The 26,593-nt window shown below is 48.0% G+C and overlaps 2 protein-coding genes across 6 annotated transcripts; both read left to right on the top strand.

Moving 5' to 3' along the window:
- Positions 1–65: 65 nt before the first annotated feature.
- Positions 66–19,668, top strand: LOC139348962 (zinc finger MIZ domain-containing protein 2-like). 4 transcript variants are annotated; one of them, XM_070989400.1, is made up of 20 exons: positions 66–575; positions 5,039–5,140; positions 6,445–6,562; positions 7,815–8,017; positions 8,918–9,086; positions 9,748–9,954; positions 10,260–10,472; positions 10,740–10,823; positions 10,933–11,110; positions 11,288–11,429; positions 12,036–12,114; positions 12,815–12,946; positions 13,036–13,141; positions 13,472–13,629; positions 13,719–13,786; positions 13,878–13,946; positions 14,062–14,303; positions 14,889–15,010; positions 16,126–16,326; positions 17,112–19,668. In XM_070989400.1, the coding sequence occupies exons 2-20, from the start codon at positions 5,091–5,093 to the stop codon at positions 17,217–17,219; spliced, it is 2,649 nt and encodes an 882-aa protein (XP_070845501.1). In that variant the 5' UTR covers positions 66–575; positions 5,039–5,090; the 3' UTR covers positions 17,220–19,668. The 4 variants fall into 4 exon arrangements, with proteins under 4 accessions (XP_070845501.1, XP_070845502.1, XP_070845503.1 ...); XM_070989401.1 differs by lacking the exon at positions 66–575 and adding an exon at positions 869–963; XM_070989402.1 differs by lacking the exon at positions 66–575 and adding an exon at positions 4,562–4,601.
- An 844-nt stretch (positions 19,669–20,512) lies between these two features.
- LOC139348788 (peptidyl-prolyl cis-trans isomerase-like) lies at positions 20,513–23,625 on the top strand. 2 transcript variants are annotated; one of them, XM_070989129.1, is made up of 5 exons: positions 20,513–20,722; positions 21,731–21,761; positions 22,780–22,868; positions 22,961–23,133; positions 23,240–23,625. In XM_070989129.1, exons 1-5 carry the CDS (start codon positions 20,540–20,542, stop codon positions 23,373–23,375), a joined length of 612 nt encoding a protein of 203 aa, XP_070845230.1. In that variant the 5' UTR covers positions 20,513–20,539; the 3' UTR covers positions 23,376–23,625. The 2 variants fall into 2 exon arrangements, with proteins under 2 accessions (XP_070845230.1, XP_070845231.1); XM_070989130.1 differs by having other exon boundaries at positions 20,634–20,722; positions 21,707–21,761.
- The last annotated feature ends 2,968 nt before the right edge of the window (positions 23,626–26,593 follow it).

The following is a 26,593-nucleotide window of genomic DNA, read 5'->3' as shown; positions in this document are numbered from 1 at the left end:
ACGTCACTCCCCATGATCTCCACCACACGCGCGCGCGCGCTCACCGCCACCCTCTTCTGTGAAATGATCTGCTGCTCTGGTCTGCAGTCAGTCGGCCGCCTGACTTGCAGGAGGAGGGACAGGAAAATGCCTTTCTCTGTGGGAGACATTAGCCCTGTGATCTCATGAATATATTATAGCGGCTCATTGTGCAATGAGGAAGGTACACCGAGCTGCCAGGTTATGGCCTGCCCAAACACAGCCTGCAACAAGCTAACTCTAATTACCTCGGCTAGGTGCTTAGTTAGCCTTATTGCTTAATAATACTGCTAATAGGTGACACCGCACGGAAGGTTGTAATAAATAACAGCAGCACTGTACTCTTTAAAGTGCTGGATGGTGTACTTACTCCTCAACAGTCTGGGATGTGAAAACAAAGAGAAAATGTGTGAAGAGTCTAACATCGCTCGACAACACGGTTATCCAGCAGCCTTGTCTTGTTAGCCGGACTGCGACACTGTTGCTAGCTAACGTTAGCTAACTTAACTGTCTACAGTCCAGCGGCTTCATCGTCTGGCAGCAGGGGCAGGCAGAAGGTAAGCTCCTCTCACGGCAATTACTTATCAAGATAGCGTGGCTAGCTCCTTAGCTAGCGCGTTTCGTTGCTGTGTGGCTAAGTACTCACTCGGTGTAACGAAAGACGAGCTGCCGTTACACAAAGTTAACGTGAGCTAAGTAGCCCTCGGTAGCTAACGGTGCCAGCGGCGCAGCCAGCAGCGCGGCAGCGGCGGCGTGTTAAAGACCCTCCACAGCTCCGGCTCCAGACAACCAACAAGGCAACCACAGATTATTCAAACTGGAAGCCACGACACTAACAAACCGCAGCTTTACAAAACAGGGCTTCTCTTTATTAACACTTCCTATTTATACTCGTGTTTCGCGGTGAACTGCAACATACCAGCGTTTATTAAGCGGCGCGGCCAGGTAGGTGGAAGAAAACATCTGCCGCGCTGCTTTTTAGTGATGTGCAGACACGGAGAGGCTGCACTCCTCCACAGCCAGCACACTGCTCAAATGCTTTGTTCTGTCTGCTGCAAACGCGAGCAGCACGCTGTGGTTGTGTTGTTGCAGGCTGCAGGTGGAGGTTTGCGTCGCTCTGACTATCATCTCATCAACAGATGAGTGGCCACATCATGACAGAAATGCACGAGCTCCTTTGGTGTCTCTCAACAGTTGCGTTAATGTGCATGGGTTGTTGTTGTGTTGCTGTGTGTCTGTGAGGTGTCCAGTGCCTGTTTTTCTCTGTGGCCGTGACTTCCTGGATGCATCATGGGTACAATAACATGTTGCCTTGGCTGGAGGCCAGACTGGCTTAGTTTGGGTCAGAGATGAGGAAGGTGGTTAAAAAGACTGAAAACTGCAGGCTGAAGTGAAGCATCCAGGTGTGTTTCCTGGGCTCGTTGTACACCTGTGGCACGCACCATGCTGTCCATTACACTTAATGCCAGCACACACACACTCAAAACGCTCAGTCCTCCAGACCTTTATTTGTCTTTTCTTCACCGTTTGTGGACGTCTTTTGTTCGTGTGACAGTCTTTTATTCCTTGGAGTAATAACATCTCATCTGTCATTTGCCTCTTCTGTATTTAAGAGGCTGTTAATTGGTGATCTCTCAGATCCCTTTGACACTCTTAATTAGTGCTTTATTAAAGGCAGGTGCGCTGCAGATCAACCAGTTAAGCTCACGTATTGTTCAGCGTGTTTTCATCCAGCAGACGAGTTATCAGCAGTGGCCTTCGTCAGACGTTTGCTCATTCAGAGAAGTGCTCTCAGTTTCCAGACGTTATTGTCGAGCGGGATTGTTGTTGAAAAGTGTGGTTTTTCAGTCGCAGGAAATAAGTGTTTTCCTCTGATCTGTGTCAGTTTACCTGCCAGGCTCCCCTCAGTGATCGCCTGGCTGAGCCGTAGGTCGACAGGAAAATGATTCGTTTGCAAATGTTTTGATTGTTGGAGTCATTTTTGGAGCTGAAGTAGTTCTGCTTTCTGCAGCTGCTTTTCTCTTATGTGACGGTGAAACTCCTGTCTTTGGGTTTTTAAGACGTCGCCCTCGCCTTCAGAGGGTTGTGATCAAATGATTGATCAGTCAGTGGAGACGATAGCAGCGTGTTTGGATTTTCAGGTAAAACTAAAGCAGTTGAATCCAGCAGTAAATCCTCCATGAGCGCGTTCAGTTTTTGTCGTGAAGGCTTCAGAGAGACGTCGATTCGATCATTTCAGGATGTCGTTTGTGCTGCTGCTGACCTGCATTTTGTGTCTGCTCAGGTGTTGTAGCTGTGGGCTGAATAACAGAATCACCTGTCCTCTGTCTCCTCGGTTTTCTGGCCTTTGATGAACCGCCGTGCGTGTTGTTCTTTAAAGCGTCTCTCAGGTTTGTACAGATGTCACTGTACAGCTGTGACTGTACAGATGTGGCGGTCATGTGACGCTGCTCTCAGCTGTTGGCTTCGTTTCAGATGCAGGTTGTTTTCTGGCGGGCTCGTCGGGCCGGACCGTTGGCTCAGGCGGCGTGACGGCACTCACACCCTCAGCCGGTTACAGGTGGCTGCCGAAGGTGATGCGTTTCCTGTTTGTCATCGCTTTGACACCTGAGTTGGACCCCTGAACGAACGCTGACAGATTACTGCCATCTGCTTATTATTTTTATCAATGAGCTGACAGACGTGTTGCAGAGGAAGACACCCTGACGTGTCTCGTTCTGTCCCACCAAAACCTGCTGTTTGTCAAACACCTAAACGAGTGATTAGTACTGAAAGTCGCTGCGTTGTGATGGAGGAAGTATTCGAGAGTAAAAGTATGTGAGTAGGAGAAAGTATGTTAAGTATTAAAAGTCAAAGTACTCGATGCAGAAAAAATGGCCCATGTGACTGTTTTATGACTAGATTGTTACTCATGCACTCATTCATATCTAAGCAGCTAATGTTGACAGTTTTCTACACAGCTGACAGGTTTTATATCTGCTGGTTATTTCCTCCATTAATCGATCAGTCTGTAATATTTCTCTCAAAGTTATCCAGAGCCTGAAGTGACTCCTCACATGCTTCCTGACCAGGAGCCAAACCAGTCTCATGTGATTTAAGACGAGAAAAATCAGCAAATCGTCATGTTTAAAGGGCGGGAAGCATGAAGAATTAAACGATTAATCAAAGTGATTGATGGCTGCAGGGGACTCTTTCTGTCCTCGACCTGAGGTTTGGGACAAACACCAAAATTAACTCAAACTTTGAGAATTTCTCCTTTTTTTTAATTCTTCTGTGAAATATAAACATGTTTATCCACAAATGGTTGTTTGTCATTAATATGTTTTATTAATAATGTGAATAAATTAGTCTGAGCTTCATATTTTACACAGAAAACAAGCAAATATTCACATTTTGAGCAGCTGTTTTAATATTCAACTTACGTATAAAGACGTCTGAACATCTTATGGATGCATTACGTGGTCGAATGAATCAGTGATGAGTGGACAGTGGAGTCATTAGTTGCATCCCAGCTGCATATATCAATGTTTTGGCCCTTCAAATTAAGAGTCTACAACAGTAAACATAAAGTAATGGTCAAACATTTGATGGTTGCAGCTTCTCAGATTTTGGGATTTGCAGCGTTTTCATTGTAAATTGAATATTTTTTGGTTTTGACAAAAACAAGACCGTTAAAGAACCCGAAACCTCAAAGAGTGAGACATGATAAGCAGCGTTTTTTAGTGTGTTGACGTTTCGTGGAATCAAGAAAATAATTGTCAGATTAATGAATAATGAAAGTGATGTCAGTTAATGACAGCTACTCCATGAATTAATGAGGAGGTTTATCGGCAGCTGTTGAAATGTTTGTCATTTTTGCCACATGTTTGTTGTTTCCACAGTTCCACAGAAATTCATTGTTGGCTGCAGCTCCGGTGCTGGAGATTAGAAAGAGATGTGGCTGCTGGTCAAAGCATGAACTGTTATCTTTGATCTGCTTCAGCACAGAGAGCTGAGAGCTGGTCTGGAGGGTCGGCCGGTGGCTGAGAGGTCAGAGGGAAAGGACGAGGCGAGAAAGGCGGCGGGCCGCTGGGTGGAGAGGCGGCGCCGCTGCTTCAGGTCAGGAAGCGGAGGTTAGGAGAGGCAAAGAGAGTGTGAGGGAACACGGTGTCTCCATCATCACAGCAGGTACAGTCTGTGCTGCTGGTGTTCAGTTCAGCATCTGACGGAGACAGACGTCCTACATGCCCCCCCCCCCCCTTGTGTGGTTTAGTTACAAGGTGCTGTCTGGAGGCTGCCAGTGCCTTTTGATAGGTGGGAAATCAGGTACAACGGTCATGTGATCTGAGCAAACCCCCCCCCCCCCCCCCCACCCCGCCTCCTTCTACACAATATGTGGGGCGTCTGACCCAAATCTGCAGAGTGTAAAAAGGAAAGCAAAGAGAAGAAGTGTGTGTGTGGGGGGGGGGGTTCGAGGCTCTGATGTTGGGAAATTAGCATGTCGGTTGGAAAGCGTCAGATAAAGAAAATCATTAGTGGGGGGCGGGAGGAGCGCGGCGGCGCAGCGGGGACGAGGAATGTGCCGAGGATGGTGAAAACATCTGGTACCGACGGAGGGAAGCGTGCAGATAAACATGCAGGGGTGTCATTAAAGGATCCGAATGGAAGAGCGGGGTGTGTGCGCGCGCGTGCGTGCGTGCGTGCGAGCGAGCGAGCGACTGATGTGCTGCTGAGAGGAGAGGCTGCCTCTTCACATCTCTGTTCTCTTAAATTCCTTTTGAAATCAGCAAGCTAAATTTAGCTTGCAGCACCCCTCCCCCTCCTTTGAGAGGTATCAGAGCTACAGCAGTCAGTGATAGGCTAACGTTTTGATGTGCGCGCGCGCTCACACACACACACACACAGATTAAAGTGAGTGGCTCTGAGTGGGAGGGCACAGTGTCTTTGTGCACACAGTGTGGGCTTCAGCGATGATAAATTGTTGCTGTGCAGTAAATGAGCTCTGAGTAACCGTCTTTTTATGCGTCTTTGTCCCTTTTAGGGCTGCCTCTTGAGGACGGCAGGGGCTCTCGAATGATCCCCCCGTTCATCCGATGAACCCCCTCAACTCCATGAAACCCTCCCTGCCTTCCAATCCACAAAGGTACACGCACACACACACACACACGCACACACGCACGCTGCGGTGACGTTAAGCTCAGTGTCCTCAGGTGAACCTCACGACACCTCACCTGCTCCGCTCAGCGGTGGGTTTGTCGTGGATCCTGGGGGTCTGGATCACAGTCAGGGTCTCGTTGGGTTACCTGCCTTCACTGAGCCGAAGCTTCATCGTACCTGAGGACAATGACAGCGCTGCTCAAAGCAGGGAAACCCCTCGCTGGCTTTGTGACAGTTCCAATAAAGTTTATTCAAACAAGACGACCTCGACAGTGTTGACAGAAAGAGAGGAAGGCAGCGTTGTTTTGTGCGCCTCTGCTCTGAACCGCAGGGATTAGAGCGACGTGCACGGAGCAGCAGATGATATCTGTCTGTGTTTGTCTCGTTCAAGGCCTCAGTTTTAGCCTCAACATGTGAGAAACGGCTGCAGCGATTAAAACGAGCTCGCCACAGTTCATGAGGGACCCTCTGACGGCAGCCCGCGGAGCTGCTCGCACCAAAATCCAACCTGCCAGAGATGAGCATCACGGCCCGGATCGTTGACGACGCTGCACCTGAAACGACGGCTGCTGAAACTAGTCAGCGCCGAAAGTCAAACTGGAGCAGTGTCAGCTCGGCTCCAGTCAGAGCTCCGCGGATGGAAATCAGACGTTTCTGTTAGCTTTGTGTGAATGTGAGGGACAGATCTTGAGTGGCGTCACCGCCGAGCATATACCTGTACAGGTGAGACAGAAAAAGTGAATGAACTCCACCAAACAGGGCTCGGCCTGCTTCAAACGCGTAATCAAGACTGTGAGGACGGTCGGCTGCTGAGCGCAGCCTGGAAGCCTGTTGACTGCTCTTTTCTCTCCGGGAAGCCATGAAAGCCGGAGACGTGTTGGCACGACAGGCAGCCTCAGGAAGGCGCTCCGTTCAGGCTTGCAGACGTGTGTTTGACAGCTAAAGCTTAGGAGACTTTGCAAAAAAAAGACAATTGACAGTGAAATGTAAAAATGGGGAGGATTCCCTCTGTGGACGCGTGGGACAGTAACGTTGCTGTGGTCGCTTCCTGCTGAGGACGTGGTTTAAAGGAGGCAGCAGAGGGTAGCCTCAGCCAACCAGCGCAGGTTAATGTTAGCTCAGGTGTGTGATGTACCTTTTGTCGGGTGCTGCCTCTGTGCAGCTGCAGGACAAAGACGCCCTGATGACGTGTCCAACATTTTGTCCTTAACGCTGCGATGTGGTCGATGTCTTGATGAATGCTCTCCTGAACCTTCCTAACCAGTAACTCGCCTTCATATCCTTCTGCAGCAGTGACGGCCCCTTCCTAAATGACCCAGTCTCTTGGCAACCAGGCACCAATCAGCACGCGGGATCTCTCTCTGTAGTAACCACAGTGTGGGGCGTGACCAATCCCACACACAGCCAGGTAACACATGTCTGGGCGCCCGGGGACGTTTTCTGTCTCCTCCTGTTTTATGTGCTGTTAGCCAATCAGAGCAGGGCGGAGGGGCGGGTGTTTATTTACTGTCAAAGCTCGTATGATCAGATAGATTTAAGGCAAATTAAATCAGATTTCTATTGATACAGAGCAGCTTTGATCGATACTTGTAGGACAAATGGCTTGTGACAGTGTGAGAAGAGGTGTTTAATTATCAGCTTTAACGATACTGGTTTCTGCTGCCCCACAGTGGGCGAACGATCAGTCACTGAGAGTTTGAGTGAAATATAAACTTATGAGTCGTTTTCTTTTGCCTTAAAAGTTCTGAACAGCCAGGTTAAAGAGCAGGGCTGCGTGTTTGGTCACGATGCTCAAAGGAGTGTCCACAGTTCAGGTCGGGTAGTCGGCTGACACCACGACGCCGAACGCCAAGCCGCTCTCTTTCCGTCCGCTCGTCAGTGCTGTCGCAAAGCGTTTGATGTTTAACACCTCCTCCATCAGCAGCACAGTTTCCTGAACAAAGTTATCAATGGAGCAGACGTAGGCTTAAGCCACGCAGTCGTAAATAAACAGTTGCAAGATGCTGTTAAAGGTCACGCCTACACCTCAGCGTGAGTAGGAGTGAGCTGCTTGATAATGTGTCTCAGTCTTCACATATTTTTACTCCTCAACCGGCTCTTTGGAGCCTTTTTCACTGCAGCTCTCACATCTTATTAAATAATATTTGTTCCTGCTTCCAAGAGTCGGATGTGGGAGAGCTGCAGCAGAACATTTGAGCTTTGTATTCAAAGTGTGTCTTCAGCTGCATTTTTCAGTACTTTTCTGTCACTTTAGAAACCAGAGGATCTGCAGATTGATCGCTAATGACAAAGAAATGTTAGCAGCGTCCTTAAACGAGTCAATGCCTGCTTTAAATGGAGCTTTTCTTTCAAGGACTGTCCCTGCAGTCAGTACCAAATTGTGTAGGTTTTTCCAGGAAACCTCCTGGAAAATGACGTACCTGTGAAAGACAGAAAATAAACGCGGCTGTAAGTGCGAGATCGGCTGGTGTGATGTTCGGGTTTTGAGGGATGCCCGTCTCTCTCGGATGAGAAAATGTGCTTCTGCGTCTTGTTTTTGCTTCGTGTTTTAGTGCCAGTTTCACTCTGATTCACCATGAGACTCAGTCTGACTGTAAAGCCTCTCCTCCGCCATCCTTCCTCTGACTGACTTCTTGTCACTCTCTCCGTTTCCTGTGTAGGTGTTCTGTGCACCCATGGGTCCGGGTGAGAGCTCTGGCGGTCACATGATGCCCGGCGGCAGCCCCGGCATGGGTCCCGGCATGGGTTCCCAGTTCATGGGCCAGCAGTCGTACGGGGAGGCCATCTCGAAAGGTTACGGCCAGCCGGTCATGTACGGACGTCCCGGCGCTGCTTACAACCCAGGATCAGGCTACGGTGGAAGGTATTGCACCCGTCACTTAATCACACTGACCTCCATCATGCAACAAGTCTACAGCCGTGCTAGCATCTCTGTGCTATGAGCTAAATGCTAACATGCTGACAATGAGATGCAGACATTTGCATGCTAACGTTCGCTAATTACACACCTGACTATGCTCACCTGATGACGGGCAGTTAAGGGATCAACAGAATGATTGTAATTCGTCCTCTGGGGACCGTGAATGGCTGAACCAAAGTTCGTGACCATCCATCAGACAGTTGTTCTGAGATTTCACTCAGAGCCATAAATGTGAACCTCAGAGGATCACGGGGGTCTGAGGGATTCGTCCTCTGGGGACCGTGATCCTCTGAACCACATTCAGTCAGTCCAGTCCCGGGTTCAGGCTGGACCACTGCCATCCCTGCAGCTACATTGCTAGCGTGGCTAAAGACCCACCCAAAGTTACTGAGGGCAAATTCATCTAAAAAACTTGATTTCAGCTCAGTTTGTTTCGTTTCTGCTCGATTGTCTGGATTGTTTCAAACTCAGGGAATAAACGTGACATAAGGAAGCTGGAGCTGTTCACAGCAGCAGGTGTCGAAGTCATGATTAACACCTGTTTATTGAAGACATTCGTGATGTTGAGCTTCCTCCCGCTCAGCGCCGAGCAGTTTGTGCGAGGAGCGTCGCTGCTCATGTCTGGCTGTGACGCTCTCCCACGTGACTTTGACGACTGAACAGCGTTGTCGTGGTTTTTCGTGGCGCTGTGCCGTTCGTTTCGTGCTATTTCTGCTGCTTTCTGTGTCAGCATATGTCAGCATGGCGGCTCTCACCCACGGCTCTGACTCACGCTCACGATGACACCTCACACACTCATGCCTTCGGCTCGCCGCCCACTCATCTCCCCGTCTTCCCCTGCAGTTACTCCGGTAACAGTGGAGGTGCCGGTCTGGGCGTTCGTCCTCCCTCTGACTTCACTCAGGCTGCCGCCGCCGCTGTTGCCGCCGCCGCTGCCACGGCGACTGCCACCGCCACGGCGACTGTTGCAGCAATACAGGAAAAGCAGAACCAGGAGCTGAGCTATGGACAGGTAAACGTCTGAAAAAGGCTGAAAAAGTCAGATTTTGATTATTTATCGAAAGCCTCTCAGTCTTTAAACTCTTCAGAAATGGTTTGAAGAACATTGAGTCAGAGTTCTTCAGATCAGTTCTCACACTGTTCAGAGAGGTGATGTTTGGTTGCAGGTCTATGGGAGGAGTGCAAAAGCAGACGCTGCCTACAGATTCAGGGCACATGTCAGAGGCAGAGACATCACGTAATTTGACAGAGTGTTGACTCTATATACAAAACACAGTTCTCAAAAGTGGCTGTAGGAGCACGCACTCCTGATATTCCTGCTTCCAGGCATGTGAACAGAGTAAATACAGGCTGTCCATCAGCGCAGATGTCACTGTACATACTTGTTTAGCTTTACTTTAACTGTGGCTCATTTCAATTGAGAAAGTTCACACGTCTCAGAGGAGGACATCTGTCTGCCTGGCCAGATGTTTCGGGCGTCTGTTGATAAACTCTGAGCTTATTGAAAGAATCCTCATTGGCCGACGTTGAGTGAAAAACACCTTGATGATTCGCATCACAAATGGTTGATTAGTAAAATCCTTAAAGCCTGAAGAGAACTTCTCCTACAGCAGCGTCCCCCTCTCCACGCTGTGTTTTCACCCCGTGCTGTCGTACTTCCTTTTCCCTCCCAGATGGGTGGAGCATCCTCTTACAGCACCCAGTTCCTGTCTCATTCGGGCCCCCGCGGCCCTCCTCCAGGGATGGTCTCTTCCAGGCCCGGACCTCCGCCCACCACCGGAAGCCTGTATCCCTCCCACCCTGCCCAGACTCAGAAGATGCCGCAGCATGGAGGTTATCCAGGCGGCCAGCAAGGGCTCAAACGGCCTTTTCATTCAGAGGTCAGTGGGGGGGGGGGGGGGGCAGGGGGTCAGCAAACACACGGCTCACAGATACAGTGTGTTTGATTATTACATATGTAGTCCTTTTACACAAGAACGCAGCAGTGATGATTAGAGCCGACACAATTAGACGATTGATTGACCGATCAATCAACAGAAAATAAATCAACAATCAATCAATCAATCAATCATTTATTGATGGCGTGATGGAGGACTTCCTGTTTGTTGTCCCATCACTGTTCACTGCCACTGATGCTGGTGGTCAGATCGATTTTGGGGCTGAACGTGGATCCTTTTGTTTCCAGGGTTTTCCGGTGCAGCAGTACAGCTCTGGTGGGATGTCAGGGTACCCGAACCAGCCTCTGCAGTACCCCGCTGGTCCACAGCAGCGGTGCGCCCCCTCGCCCTCGTACCCCTCTGCTCGGATGCCCCTCATGGGACAGTACACGTCTGGATCGCACAACCCGACCCAGTTCCCCCCCGGAGCCGGCCAGCCCAACCCTCCACAGTACTATAAGGTAATCGGCTCCACTGGGAGACTCTGGGTGTTTGAGGCTGACGTCAGTAGTTGATTATCCCTAAATATCAATTACTTGACAGTGAAAATGCTGGATGATAAATCGGAAAAATGTGACGATGGCAAGGATTTAATCTCCTATTTATTTCTCATGAAAGCTGTTGCGAGCCTCCGGGCACACGGATCTAATTTCCAAAACGCCGTCGAGCTCTGTTGATCGATCTGATGGATGGTCAGCTGACCGTCATGTTTCCTGTCTGTTCCGCAGTCAGAGCCGTTCAACGGTCAGGGCGGCGTGCCGTCTGGAGGAGCAGGAGGATACAACGCCTTCACGCAGGCTGCGGTGAGCGGGGTAAGTCATATGTGCGCTCAACTCCGCCCCTCAAGGGAGTCCAGCTCTTCGCCTGAGACGCTTCGACGATCTGAAGCTCTAAACGCTCGTCCTCGTCCTCGTCTCTCAGCCAGGTCGGAGCGGAGTGATGCCCGGGTATCCCAGCTCGCCGATGGGAGGGAATCCCACGCCTCCGATGACGCCCGGGACGTCCGTACCTCCCTACCTTTCCCCGGGCCAGGACGCCAAACCCCCCTACCTCCCACCGGACATCAAACCCAACATCAGCACCCAGCAGCCCTCCACAGGTGAGACTGGCTGCAGGAAACACTAAACACTTTCTCCAGGTACATCTCACCTGGAGAACGCAGACTTCCTGTTTCACGCTTTGTCTGGACGTTAGTGTAGAGTTCCCCAAAAGCTTCTCGCTCTCCTGGTAGAAGTTCCTGCTAAGCGCCCTAAAAGCCTCTGCTTTCCCTCCACAGGTAACCCCAGCGACGACCTGCGCCTGACTTTCCCGGTGCGAGACGGCGTCGTGTTGGAGCCGTTCAGGCTGGAGCACAACCTGGCCGTCAGTAACCACGCCTTCCAGCTGAGAGACTCGGTGTACAAAACGCTCATGCTGAGGTAGGACACTGATTTTACCGCGCACGCCTTCAGAACACATGCAGTCGTTGAATCCTCTGCGGGAGTCGAACACCTTTTTGAAGTAAATCTTCCCACACGGTGAACTTGAAATACCTTTTAACCACAAGGAGACGGTTTCCCCAAAAGCAGCGACTGTATACGCGGTGACCAGATAGCGAAAGCGTTCTCACACCTGAAGTTACGTGCAGTGGAAATGTCTCCAGTAAAAGTTGGGACACAAGAGAAGAAGAAGAAACACAAAATCCCACTTCCTGTCAGGGATCTTGATAACAGGGTGTTCCCATGAGCACTGAGAGCGAACTCATGGAAAAACTGGTGATCACAGTGAAAGCTTGACTGATGATGTTGTTGTATGTTGTCTCGTGTCAAACCTCAGACTAGTCTTCCAGTCTCTGCTGAGATCAGGTGGAAAACGGATAAATATGAATAAAAATGTGCCTCTGTAACAGAACATGTGGCCTCAGAGCAGAACACATCTGCCTTCCTGAGCGATTTTAAAAACACCAGATGAGGAAAAACAAATGGGGAGCGTTTGATAACCCCACCCAGCCCCTCTCATGGTTTGTGCTGTGTCGCCCCCTGCAGACCGGATCTGGAGCTGCAGTTTAAGTGTTACCACCATGAGGACAGACAGATGAACACCAACTGGCCCGCCTCTGTACAGGTAAGCAGCAGCAGCTTCCTGTGAGAGGGAAGACGCCACTTCTTCTTCTTCTTCTTCTTCTTCTTCTTCTTCTTCATCTGCTTCTTCTTCTGCTTCAACTTCTTCTTCTGCTGCTTCTTCCTTTTTTTTACTTCTTTCTTTCTCTTTTTCTTCTTTCTTGTTCTTCCTTTTCTTCTTTTCTTTCATTTGTTCTTATTTTCCTTTTTCTTGTACATTTTCTTTTTTCCCTGTTCTTCCTCTTCTTTTTTTTGTCTTTTTCTTCTTCTTTTCCTTGTCCTTCTTTTTCCCTCTTCTTCTTTCTTCTTTTTCTGTCCTTTCTTGTTCTTTTTCTTCTTTTCCTTCTTTTTTTCTTTTCCCCCTCTTTTTCTTCGCCTTCTTATAATCTTGTGCTTTTCTTGACCTTTTTCTTTTCTTTTCTTTTCTTTTCTTTTCTTTTCTTTTCTTTTCGTCATCATGAGGATAGATAATGTTTTTTCAAATGGAAATTGAAACGTGAATTAATTGACTGTTAAACTTGCATGTTGTGATGAAAATCCATTCACAGAATGATTTTTTGATTCACCTGTTAAAGGTGAAGCAGCAGTTGGGATGAAAATCAAAAACTCGTCTAGAAAAGTGAAATAAATCGTCAACCAAGCTTTTGTGATGGTGACGGCGCCGCTCGTCCTTTAATTCTGTCCCCTCTCTCCTTCTGCGTCAGGTCAGCGTCAATGCAACTCCTCTGTGCATTGAACGAGGCGACAACAAAACTTCCCACAAGCCCTTGTACCTGAAGCAAGTGTGTCAGCCGGGACGTAACACCGTGCAGATCACAGTGACAGCCTGCTGCTGTGTGAGTACGAGTGACCGCTTCCTGTCACGTTCACGTTTCCTTCCATCAGATCCCATTTTAAGCCTTTTTCCCCTCCTCTCTCTCCGTAGTCCCACCTGTTTGTGCTGCAGTTGGTCCACCGGCCGTCTGTCCGGTCTGTCCTGCAGGGTCTGATGAAGAAGAGGCTCCTGCCGGCCGAGCACTGCATCACGAAGAGTGAGTTGAAATCCAGCTGACTGTGATTTGAATCTGTCATCTTGGTGAAAAAAGAAGTTACACCAGTGGCTTTGTATCACAGTTACTCAAGTACTGCACTTAAAAACAATTCTGAGGTACTAGTACTACCACTACTGACATGTTACTGCATCAAGAGGGCCCCATTTGGCAGTGGCTGCAATCTGTATTGTGACCACTAGATGCCACTAAATCCTTCAAACTGGTCCTTGAACTTGCGGACGTTGCTCTGAGATGTCCTGAGCTTCAGGAAAGTGCTTCTCGCAGAGCAGCAGCGTGACTCTGCCTCCTGTTTGTCCCTGTTTGTTTCAGTAAAGAGAAATTTCAGCAGCGGCACCATCCCCGGCACCCCTGGTCTGAACGGCGAGGACGGCGTGGAGCAGACGGCCATCAAAGTGTCTCTCAAATGCCCAATCACGTTCAGACGGATCCAGCTGCCAGCCAGAGGTCACGACTGCAGACACATACAGGTGGAGTCTCTCACACACATGCACACACCTGTTTACATCCGCCCACACAGAGAAATGAGTTCTCTCATGCTGGCGTCTTTATGTCGTAGTGTTTCGACCTGGAGTCCTATCTGCAGCTGAACTGTGAACGAGGGACCTGGAGGTGTCCTGTGTGCAAGTACGTTCTGTGTCCTGCTCTCGTGGCACCTTTCAGAATCAGGTTTTCTCAGCGTCAAACGTGACCAGCAGCTTCTTCCTGTCCTTCACAGTAAAACGGCTTTGCTGGAGGGGCTGGAGGTGGACCAGTACATGCTCGGGATTCTGGTCTACATCCAGAAGTGAGTCTTACTCTGTGGATTTTATGTAAATCAGATCGTTCATGCTGACATCTCTCTGTTTGCCGTCCAGTAACTTTTGGTGTAATTAAAGCCCATCTGTGTGCTCCTCCGTCAGTTCGGACTACGAGGAGATCACCATAGACCCGGTGTGCGGGTGGAGGCCGGTGCCCGTCAAACCAGACCTGCACATAAAGGAGGAGCCCGACGGCCCGGTCCTGAAACGCTGCCGGACCGTCAGCCCGAGTCACATGGTCCTGCCTAATGTGATGGAAATGATCGCCGCTCTGGGCCCGGCGTTGTCCCCCTACCAGAGCGTGACTGCAGGGGGCAGGAACACCCCCGACTACACCAGGCCAGGTAGGGTGGAGTTTCACAAATGTCACCAAAGAGTGAAAAGGAGAGCTGGAAATCAGCAGAACGGCAGCGGTGTCAGTCGGCTGACATGAGAAAATAAACGTTTAATGCTTAGAAATCACTGACTGTTTATTGAGTTGAGGGAGTTTAGCATCATTTTCAGGGCTTTTAAGATGCACAAGACCTTTCTGAAGCTGCCTGAGGTACGATGAGGACAGTAAGAAAGGACGCAGAATAAAAACAAAATCAACTATATTTATGTTCATTATGGTCAGGATTCTTAGAATACTGGTGCCATGAAAATGTACCAGTGCCACATCGAAGTGCACGTGAGTCAGATGGAAACGTGTTCTTTCCACTGGTGTAGTATATAATGTGTGTATTGTGCCGCGCTCACACAGCTCAGTCAAACAGATGATCTGCTCTTAGATGTGAGGTGACCCAGAACAGCTTTTCAGCAGCAGAGACCAGTGAGTGCAGTCTCAGTGTCCCCGTCCCCCTGCGCATGTCCTCGTCCAGCTGCGCGCTTTTGTCCACGCTGACCTCTTTTTATTTGCTGCCTGGAAGTAACATGTGCTGTGGTTTCAGGGAGCCAGGGATTCTCCGGCCAGTCGGGGTTCACAGACTTCCCCAACACTCCCGGCACCCCGACGCTCGGAGAGTACGCCTCCTCTGGACCGCCGCCTCCGCTGCCGTATCAGCCTGAGCAGGTGAGACTCTTTGTTGCGTAACACCTGTGCGAGCGCACGCAGCAGCCCGTTTCCTGACGCAGCCTCCGGCCACGGTGACGGGGATCGCTGTCTTTTCTGTTTGACGCACTCAGGACGTTTTCCTTAACGCTCGAGTTGGCATCAATGGCAGCGGAGTATGAATAGAGCGCAGACAGAAGGCGCTGCCGCGTGCGTTTGACGTACCGGTTGTGCAGCTCAGACCGAGGCACTCATTGGCTGAATGTGACGGCGGTCAAACTTCTTTGCTCTGATCGATTTTCAGCCAGTTGAGGTGATTAATGCTGAAGGGTACGTCTGGTGATACCATTGAAAGATGAAACTGTGTATTTGTGAGGACTTTGTACCTGCAAACATGTGGCTAACGGTGTCTCCACGTTACGCTGCACGTTTTTATGTCACCAAGTCCGGGATGCGTTTTCACTGTTCTCACTCCCAAAGACGGATATCTGTGTGGGAGCCTGTCGTACGAGCGAGAGCGACACACACACACACACACACACACACACACACACGCGCATCAAAAGTGTGGTTGCACTTCACTCGGCTCGATGTGGACAACACTTGTTACCACTGCAGCAGGTCTTCTGCAAACAAAGGAAGGAGCACATGCATGCGCACAGTAAAGCTGTATAGTACATATTAGAAAATAATTGTTCTTAATTAGTTTTTTTCTTCTTACAAAGTAGCAGAAATAATGGATGAGAGCACTGTTGAAGCCCTGGACCAATCAGCAGCATCCGTAGGACTGGTCTTAGCTTAGCTCTCGAGCTGTTGTGTGGCACTGACTGTCTTTTCCGTCTGGCTTGTGAGTTCAGTGAAGAGCCTTAAACTGAGCCTGAAGTCGACAGCACTGACTGAGAAGATATTCAGTCCATATCTGCCGCCAGCCCGCCTGTCGCAGCCAGCTGCTCGTCCGTCTGCTGAAGGTCTTTACAGGACGGCCTCCTCCTCTGTCGCGCCCTTCTGGTGCTCTACCACCTCGTGCACAGCGTTGACCCACTCTGAGTTCATTTCTCTGACATTAAAATAAAGGTTGTCCTCTTGTTTCGTGTCTCTCTCTGTCTCTGTGTCTCTTCCTGGTCTGCCACCGTCAGACGCCTCATCCTGGACGAATCGAGCACGCCCACGGCCTCCTGCAGCAGCACGCTTCAGGTGTTCACAGTCTCGGTGACGCCGGCAGTCCACTGCCACAGCGGAACGCCGGTACCCAGAATCCCCGTCTGCAGGGCGATGGCTCCTTCGTCCTGGGAGGCCCGGGAGCGCCTGGAGGCGAGGGAGCCGATCATGCACTAGATGTGAGTGGAAGCCCGATGATCACACCTTTGCAGGACTTTAATGTGGCTAACAGCTAGCCTCTCTGTCTAAAGGTGAACTCACCAACAGAGCTGACGAAGACTGAAGTGTGAACATAGAAAGTCAACATTTTATTTTCTCGACAGAGACCAGTGACTCCCTCACGTGCCGACGCCCTGAGCAGGTGAAATGGACGAGCTCTAACAATGAATCAGTGAATCTTTACGGGACGCCCGGACTAGCTGTCTCCTGCCGTTTCCAGTCGTGACAGAGGCGTTGACGGCGTTTTGCAGAACGTGTTTTTCTCTATTAGCAGCCGTTTTTTCAGTCTTTTATCTGCTAGCTTAACGGGCTCGATCCAGGTCTCCAGAATCTAATGAGAATGTGTTGCTGAGACAGAGACAGATCTCAAACGAACTTCATTGTCTCTTGATTTGTCCGTCTCAAAGCTGCCATGTTACAGTCAGAGCATTCAGGTGATGCGCGGCTGTTTAAAAGCTGCGTCCAGCAGCTACTGCGGCGACCGTGAGGTGAAAGAATCGATCGCAGTCTGCGCTCACGTTCACGACTCAGGACCTGCCGCTGGTCTCCTGAAGGGACGCACCAGTGGCGGCACCCATGTGACAGAGACACAGGAAGTGACTGGCTGCTCCTAAAGGTTAACCTTCCCTGTGAGGAGCAGTCAGTGGCTTCACACGTGTCTTCATGCACGATTCATAAATATGGACCTCCAGTGTCTCCCTCTAACATAACTGCTCTACTCTGTCTGCGTCTGTCTGTCGTTAAGCTCCTTCCTGAGCTGACCAACCCGGACGAGCTGCTGTCCTACCTGGGCCCCCCCGACCTCCCCACCAACAGCAGCGATGACCTCCTGTCTCTGTTTGAGAACAACTGACGCCCTTCACGCCGTCGCCGCAGCCATCTTCCAGTCCGGCCCCTGCGCCTCCGTTTGCTGTAGCTCCGCCCTCACCGGCTGAAGACTGCTCTGTGTGTGTGTGTGTGTGTGTGTGTGTGTGTGTGTGTGTGTGTGTGTGTGTGTGTGTGTGTGTGTGTGTGTGTGTGTGAGTGTTTTTGTGTGTCTTTGTCTTTTGGGGGTGTCCTGCTGTACTTTGACAGTCAGACTGCAGTAAACAGGAGCAGGAGGGAAGCGTGTCATGTGATCGCCGTCCGTCTATGAAGAATCCAGCAGAACGTCAGCGCTGACTCTGCAGACCAGCATTCAAACTAAGCACAGACAGGAAGAAGGATTCGAACACAGTGTTAACGCTGGAAGTGGAGCTTAATGGAGGCTGTGATGTGTTCACGTGCGGCTCCCAGGCGTTTTCTCTCTGGGCCTCTTTTGCGTACGTCAGCAGCACACATGCGTATTCCTGTTTGTACACAAACGTTCACTCTTCACCTCATGATCATCACGGCCAAATATCCAGCGATCACCATCACTGTGTCAGCTCTCCGGAGTTGTAAAGTAATATTTAAGCAGCTGTGTTTGGCGTTATGGACGTCATTCAAACGTCTCCATGCTTTCCTCACACCCCCCTGAGGTCACCCCCCCCAGTTTGGGAACCGCTGCATTAAAGACTAAAGCTCCTGATCTTCAGTATGTTTCTCATTGTCAGCAGCTCTCATGTGTTTCTGACTCACCTGCCCTGTCTGCGGCTCTCAGCCCAAAGCCCATTGGCTCCTACTGAAGACTCACAAATGGGTCAGATTTACACTTTTATTACAATAATACTGTTCAAAAAGCTCATTTCTAAAGCGGATGGTCACTGTAGTTTGTACCAAACGTGACTCAAGCAGGAGGAAACGATGCATTTGTTGGGGACTATTTTCAGCGGCGGATGAATCCTCACCTGGTGCTGTAGTGAGTGTTTGTGGCAGCAGGATGGAGTGTGTGACCGAGTCAGAATAAACCACAGTGTGTGTGTTCAGCGAGGCTCACTGATGTGTTTTAATGGAGGTCGACGGCTCATGCACTCAGTGAACTGTTAGCGTTCACTGCCGGTTTGTCGTTTCATGGGATTTGTTGACAATAAGAGAAATATATGATGTCACCAGACTCATCTTTTAATACGACCCCGATTCCAAACCAGGTGAGACGCTGTGTGAACCATAAATCAGGCAGAGTGTGATCACCTGCTCATCCTCTCTGACATAAACTCAGTAGATTTCATGTTCTTCCTCATCAGCTTCACTGACTTCTGTAAATATCTCTGATTGTGAATCTGATGCAGCGACACGTTTCACAGCCTGAAAGATGAAACGCTCCAGAAACACCTGTTTGATCGTTCCACAGGTGAACAGGTGAGAGGATCAGGATGGAGCGAGATCACCACTTTGTGAACACATGAAGGATGAAGGGGATGAACACTTGAAGCTGCTGTCAGTGAACAGACTATTGATTGATTGATTGATTGATCGATTGATTGTGGTTTTGTGTTTTCACAGAGTTCAGGCTGTTTTGGAGTCGGGTTTGTGCGTTGTGGTGTAAGATACGGGCAGTTTTTCTTGAAGCTGATGAGTCAGATGACGAAGTGAAAAGATCTGACGTTGACCTCACGTTAAACACGAGAGAAAAAAAAAGATGTACAGTGGACATTTTGTACACGTGACGTTGGCAGAGCGCTGAGGTTCGTTGTATCTCTGACATCCTTCAGCACTGTGAAATATATAGAAACTCCCATCTTTCCCTCTGCCGGGGGGGGCTGTGTACAGCTGTGTGTCATGGCATTTTCTGCCATTTGAAAGCTATTTGTATGTTTTTCGATCGTTTGACATGTATAACCCATCCTGACGCGGGTTTATGTACTGTATAATCAGCTGTTTTCATTAGAGAACGTGTGTGTATCAAATGAATTGTTAATCATGGTAATTTTAATGTTATTAGTTGGATAATGGATCATTGTTGGCTCTGTAAACATACCGTATGTTAGCAAATGAGGTCACACTGACGCATGTATGACAGGAAACAGTCAGCTGACATCGAGCAACGCAGTTAAAGATGCAGAAATTATTCTTAAGACCACTTTTTAAAGCTGACCTTTTTTTCTATGAATCACTTTTCCGACTTTGTGGTCCAACATCGCCCCGAAAAGGCAGCAAGAAGTAATGTTCTTTGCCAACAGAGCATCACAGTCATGTTATATTTGGAAATTATGGACTATTTAACTGCAAATTTGCTAGAAAAAAAAGTTTTTTAATATGTAAACTATTCCACATATTTTGTAACACATTGTAATTGCCATTATTTTCTATTTATTTTTTAACCATAATCGTCATTGTACCTACAGTTACTTTGTCCCTCGACTGAAGCTCCGAATCAGAATTAAAAATCACTTTATTTGACAAAGTCAGGCCTCTGGTGTTTAAATCTGCCGTCAACACGTTTCATGTTGATGTATTTCACGTTACAGCAGTTCAAGTGCAGGTTAGTGCTGTTGCATGGATTCATCTATAGCGATGCATTATGTTTAATAGGATCATAGTTTTTAAGTTAATCTGCAAACGACAGCAGATGAAATGTAGAATATTTCCCTCTGAGAATGTTAAATAATGGCATTACTATAAGTTTTTCCAGCTATTAATACTTCTACATTTGAGAAGGAAATATTGTACTTTTACTGCATGCAGCTGACTACTGCTGTACTTTTACTGCATGAAGCTGACAGTACTGCTGTACTTTTACTGCATGAAGCTGACAGTACTGCTGTACTTTTACTGCATGCAGCTGACAGTACTGCTGTACTTTTACTGCATGCAGCTGACAGTACTGCTGTACTTTTACTGCATGCAGCTGACAGTACTGCTGTACTTTTCTTAAATAAGGTTTTGTTTGCAGGACTTTAACTTGTAGTGGAGCGTTTTAATCGACATATTGAAACTTTTACTAAAGTAAGTAAATGTCACTCAGAACAGGTGAACAGTATTATTATTGTGAAGAAGAAGAAGAAGAAGATTTCTTTCCACATGTTGGCAGATGTTTCCAGGTGTTGAATCCCTGTTTGTGCTCATGTTCTGGGTCAGTTGGACTTTCACACCTCCAGCTGCTTGAAAATCTCTGATTGGTGCTCTGCTCCGCCCGCCGGGTTTCTATGGACAATCTCACGTTTAGCCCCGCCCCCCTTCATTGCTATTGGTCTATTCTTGAGCCTCTTAGAAGAACGTGACTGTGATTGGCTGTCGGCAGTCTTTACATCACAGGTGCAGCGACTCACTTATATGCAGACCTACACAGATCCAGATTATCTGACGCCGCGTGCGGAATTCGTTGTGTCATTTATTCATTCAGGTGCGTCGTACCTTCATAACCGCCTCACCTGCGCCTTCCTGAACATGGGAAACCCGCGAGTTTTCTTTGACATCACTGTTGATGGCGCAAACGCCGGCCGCATTGTAATGGAGGTAAGAGAAGTATCAGAGTGTTTACTGAACATTTGGCGCGTCGTTTGGTTTGTGGAGCTTTAAAATCGAGAACATGTTTTACATCCTGCTGTCTGATTCATGCGAGGCCTTCACGTCCTCAGACACGTTGCAGTGCGTCAACTTCTCATTCAGCCATTTTGGTATCGGTGTTGCTGCCCGGAGCGGCGCGCTGATGCGGGATGATGGACTGCTTGAATCCGGATGAGAGCGGTGAAATGACGCGCAGGTGATCGCACTGATGAGTCAGTCATGGGAAATTCACCTGGAAGCCGCACAGTCTGCGGCCGGTGCGCAGTCCCTGACCTGCGTGATTTAAGAATAAGATGCTAAAAACAGGATTATTGCACCACTGAATGAGCGTGAAACTGACCGCTGCTCATTCTTTACCTGCAATTTACTGTCTGTTTCCAGTCTCTCTTCTATCAAAATGTTTTACTTGCTGTTGGTTCTTTTTGTGAATCTTTCAGGCTTCCGTCTCGTCCAGGACTCACTTTTAAAAGAGATTTCAGGAGGAATATTCCCATGAAAGCAAGAGTTCTGATACTCAGCAGTTGAAGTCTTACTTCAGCACAAACAGCGAACAGTCTCTGGCGTCAGCTTCCCAGATGCCAGACTTTCTAACTCCATCTGGTCTTAAATGGTGTAAACTTCATGTCTTTGGGTTTTGGACATCTGAATAAATCACATTGTGCTTTGAGAAATTCCGATGAGCGATGTTCACTGTTTTCTGACATTTTGCAGAAAAAGCTATGAATAAAATGATTGAGTCGATATGGAAAACGCGTCCTGTTCTGGACAGCTAACTTTGAGTCTGTTTTACCGCTGAGTGAAACCTGGTTCATTGCTGCTGTTGTCAGATTTGACGCTCCAGACATTTTGAGCCTTGTTTTCCTGCAGAGCTTCAGTTTTTCGTGCCTCTCTCGCCTCCCCTGTCCTCGCACTATGTGTCATACTGCCACCCAGATCTGAATCGTCTGTGTTTTGCAGCTCCGGGCTGACGTGGTCCCAAAGACTGCAGGTAGGTAAGCTTTGGCAGTCAGGGCAATCTCTTGTATCTTCAGCTTTAACTGCAGAGCTGCTGCTCAGGCGTCTTCCACACACCCAGAATGAGTCTGGTTGGGATATGGGTCTGAATATGGGTCAAGGCTTCAAGGCATTAATATAAAGAGGCTGTTACGGAGCTAAAAGTGAGTGTAGATAGGAGTGCTACCGTTGCTGTGAATCATGTTAAGTAGCAGAAGAAGATGTGTTCCCTGATATGTCCTGCTGCTGGTTATTTCCACCACAGCTGGTGGTGGTTGACAGCAGTATATTTGTTGCTCTGTCCCACGGTCTTCATGCAACTCCCAACAAGAACACCAGCATCACGTGTTACTGACCCACATAGACATTGTCGACACAAAACACCCAGAAGAAAGAGACACAAAGCGACCACAAACAGATTGAAGACAACCAGAGCGAGATGCAAAATGACAACAAAGAGACACAAAATGACCACAAGAAGATCCAAACCGACTACAGAGAGACACAGAATGACAACAGAGACTCAATACCACCACAAAGAGACACAAAGCAACCACAAAGAGATGCAAAACGATGACAAAGCAACACAAAATGACGACACAGACACACAATTCTACAAAGCCATTCAAAGCGCCTGCAAAGAGACACAAAATGACCACAAAGACATTCAAAACTGCTAGAAAGAGATGCAAAACGACCAGAGACTCAGAATGATCTCAAAGAGGCAGAACAGCCACAGAGACATGCAGATCACGTGGGGGCTGTGTAGGAGGGTTGTGGGGTGTGATTGTTTCTCATCATCCCTCCCTGCCAGCAGTGTGCAGGCACCAGGGAGGTGAAAGGTACTGATGATTAAGATTGCTGAGAAAGAATAAAATCAAGTCCTCTGCAGCCTGACTCATGACTTCTTTTGGGTTTGAGACCTCTGCTCTGATGAACTTAAGAGTTTATTTCTGCTGATATGAACCTCTAATATATATTTGTACTTTAGCAACAGTGTCTTTATTTTACAGAGAATTTTCGTGCTTTGTGCACCGGAGAGAAAGGTTTCGGCTACAAGGGCTCCACGTTTCACCGTCTCATCCCTAAGTTCATGTGCCAGGTACAGTGAAGGCGAGGAATTTGTGCTGTTTCCTTGTTTTCTGGCGTTCACCTTGAACCTGTTGTCACATTTGCAGAATTAACTTTTTTCAGGGTGGGGACTTTACCAACCACAATGGAACAGGAGGCAAATCCATCTATGGGGAGAAGTTTCCTGACGAGAACTTCCAGTTGAAGCACACAGGCATGGGCACGCTGTCCATGGCTAATGCTGGACCCAACACCAACGGATCCCAGTTCTTCATCTGCACAGCTCCAACTGAGTGGTGAGCTCCACTCTGACCCCCGTGCTGCTGCATTCAGGCTCCATCAGTACTTTCAGCTCCTTTCTGATACTCGTCTCTCATACTAATCAGCTCCTCTCCTCTCCAGGCTGGACGGGAAGCACGTGGTGTTTGGCAAAGTTGTGGAAGGCACTGATGTCGTCAAGGCAATGGACAAGCAAGGCACGAAAAGCGGCACCCCCAAAGCCAAGGTTGTCATCGCCGACTGTGGTGAACTAAAATAGTGCCACAAAGCTCCTTTGACCTGTCAGGTGTGTCCTTTACCACCCACATCCCAGTCAGTCTTTGAGGTGGTTCGTCTGCAGCGTCAGTAGAAAAACACCTGATGAAGCCACTTCCTCCTCTTCCTCCTCTCCTGTGTTCATATCTGTGTTTAATATTTGGTACCTTCTAATTTGTTCTTCAAGGAGCACATTTGTTAACAAAATCTAAATACAGTGATGGTGATTGTGTAAATAAAACAAGTTGAAGGCTAACTTTTCTATGTGAATGTTTCTGTGAATGAATCATATTGCACCTGATAAACAAGTGAATGTTGATCATGTCATCCAACAAGAAGCTCTCAGGTTGTCTTACTGCAGTTGACCACTAGAGGTCATTCTAGGCATTAACTCAGGGAAAATACTGTTGGCTATGTTTGTCATGCATCATGTGCTATAAGATCATCATATGTTTGCAGCGTGGCTGTCCTGTGAGAACCACGTATCTCCAAAAAGTTTGACAAGCTCAGAAAAACAGACTGTTTTCAGCTTTGTGACGATGCTTTTTCAGCTGATCCAAGAGGCGTTTTAAGAGTTTAATGAGCTGAAGAAGGAGGAGAATTTTCTCAAGACGTAAAGGAAGATTTCATTTTTCAGTTAAGCACAAACATTGAACACATCTGGAGATACGAGCTTTTCACTGCACAGGAAGGGCATGAAAAATTGATCTGAAAATCAACACTGTCACCTCCCTCCCGGGTCGGGCCTTTCTGTATGAAGTTTGCATGTTGTTCCCGTGCATGCGTGGCTTCTCTCCAGCTTCCTCCCACAGACCAAAAACATGCTCATTAGGTTGATTGGTGACTCTAAATTGCCCCTAGGTGTGAGTGTGAGTGTGAATGTTTGTGTGTATGTGCCCTGCAATCGGCTGGCGACCGGTCCAGGATGTACCCCGCCCCTCGCCTGTTGACAGCTGAGATAGGCTCTGGCCCCCCCGCGACCCCGAAAGGGATAAGCGGCATAGAAAATGGATGGATGGATGGATGGAAGATCATTTTTTTCTGAGTTTCTTGTGTGTATATATTGTCAATTTCACTCTGTAATTTTTTAATTTCTTCTTTCAAGGTTGATCTTACGTTTCTACTGTTAGAAAGTTGTAACTGTTTTAATTTTCCCTGAAGGTCAGACAGTCTTTGTCCCTGGAGTTCCTTCATGTGTGTGGTAATGGATATTATTTTCCCTCTCAACACGGCCTTCAATGTGTCCCACAGGATTGTAGGCGACACATCCCCAGAGTCATTGATGTCTAAAAAGTCTGTAATTTCCCCTCTTTGCTCTAATTTTTGGATCATTAAGTATGTTTGTGTTCAATCTCCATAAATTTTTCCTAATCTTTCCTCCTAGTGTTAGGGACATGGATATCGGACTATGGTCTGACAGATCAATTGTCTTTATACTGCAGTCCTTAATTTTAAATCTATCTATGTTAAACATAAAGAAATAGTCTAGTCTTGAATATAGCGAGTGGGGAAAGGAGAAATGTGTGTAATCTCTACTAGTAGGGTGTAATTCCCGCCATACATCTATTATTCCCAATTCCCTCATCAGTGATTTCATTCTCTTAGTTAGGGGTTTGTTCTGGGTAGTTGCTTTGGATGAGTCCATTTCAGGGTTCAACCTGATGTTGAAATCACCTCCACAGATTACCACCCCCTGTGCGTTCACCATTAATTCAAAGATGCATCTATAGAATACCCAATCACCTGCTGGGGGAACATAAACATTTATTAACGTTATTTCATTCCCTTCTATTCTACCTGTGGTTTTGATGAACCTCCCATCCTCGTCCTGAACCTCGGATATGTGTTCATAGTTTAGTGTATTTGATATGAGAGTGGCGACACCTCTCTTACGGCCAGACTTATATGAGGAAGAGTAAACATGCTGGAATCCCATCCTTTTTAACTTCACGTGTCCCGTACGATTCATGTGTGTTTCTAACTTCGGGGCGTTCTTATTTTGCTTTGGTCGGGAGGTTTCTGCCTAGGCTGCCATCACTTGATGACCTCTGCCGGAAGTCCACATCAAACTTTTAGAATTACAAATTTACAGTTTTATAATGACAGTGTGAAAACCGTGGTGAAAGGCTAATGTGCCATATGGTATCATTAACGTTACGCTGTTAGTTACACGGGGCAATTTCACAGTCACCAATTAACCTAATGTTTGTGGCCCGGAGCTCCCGCATGCACGGGAAGAACAAACTTCACGCAGAAGGGCCCGACCCGGGAATCGAACCGACAGCCTTCTTGCTGTGAGCGGCACGCGCACTACCTGCTGCGCCACCGTGCAGCCCGCTCAAAAACACATTATTGAAATTATTATTATCATTTTAGTGAAATGGCGTGAATCTGACTCTTCTTGTCCATTTTCCACACACACATTTCATGTCTTCCACGATTCTTGAATTCTCAACAGAAGAGCTCAAATGAACGCCTGTTGTGTGTATTCCAAAAATAATGCAGCTACACTTTTTCATAGTCATGACAGCACGTTGGGACGGTGAGAAATGTAAGAAAGTACATAAACACCAATAACCAACGGGAATGTCAGTGGTCAGGAGGAGAAGGATGACGCCGGATGAACTGGAGTCACTCCAGTGACGCATCACTGGATGTTGAACCACTCCTGGGAGACTGCAGTCAAGCCAGCCCCCACTTCAAAAACCATTGTCAATCTAGACCCCACTTGTTTTGTGGTGCGCGTATATACTAAGCATTACGGTAAGGCTGCATTAAGGACTGATTTCAAAATAAAAGGAACCTTCTTGTGGACTTGATCGCACAGGTTCGATCGCTCAGCCTGTCTAATGGCGTGGTTGTTGTAGCAATAGGAACTATTGTTTGGTTCCGTGTTGCCACACGGACGTGTTTTGGTGCGAGGCACACCGAGTTATCCGACCTATGTATCAGACCGAGCTGAATGGACTTGTGACACCCTGAAGTTTATTAAAGTCTATAACCCGGTTGGGTTGAAGCCGTAATAAGTGTGTACGCTTCTTGAGAATATCGACCGGAATATAACAGTTGTGAATCAATTAATGAATTTTTAATCAATTCATCTATGAAGTATTTAAATAAAACCACAGGAGGGAATTCAATCTGTGCAATTAATATAAGGATATTTCCAGTATTTACACCTAAATTGTGATTGATATGGAAAGGAAATGCCCTGTTTCCACA

The sequence above is a fragment of the Chaetodon trifascialis genome, chromosome 20 (assembly GCF_039877785.1).
Source record: "Chaetodon trifascialis isolate fChaTrf1 chromosome 20, fChaTrf1.hap1, whole genome shotgun sequence".
Taxonomy (NCBI): domain Eukaryota; kingdom Metazoa; phylum Chordata; class Actinopteri; order Chaetodontiformes; family Chaetodontidae; genus Chaetodon; species Chaetodon trifascialis.
Note: the sequence above shows the minus strand (reverse complement) of the source record. Positions and strands in the feature narration are given on the sequence as shown.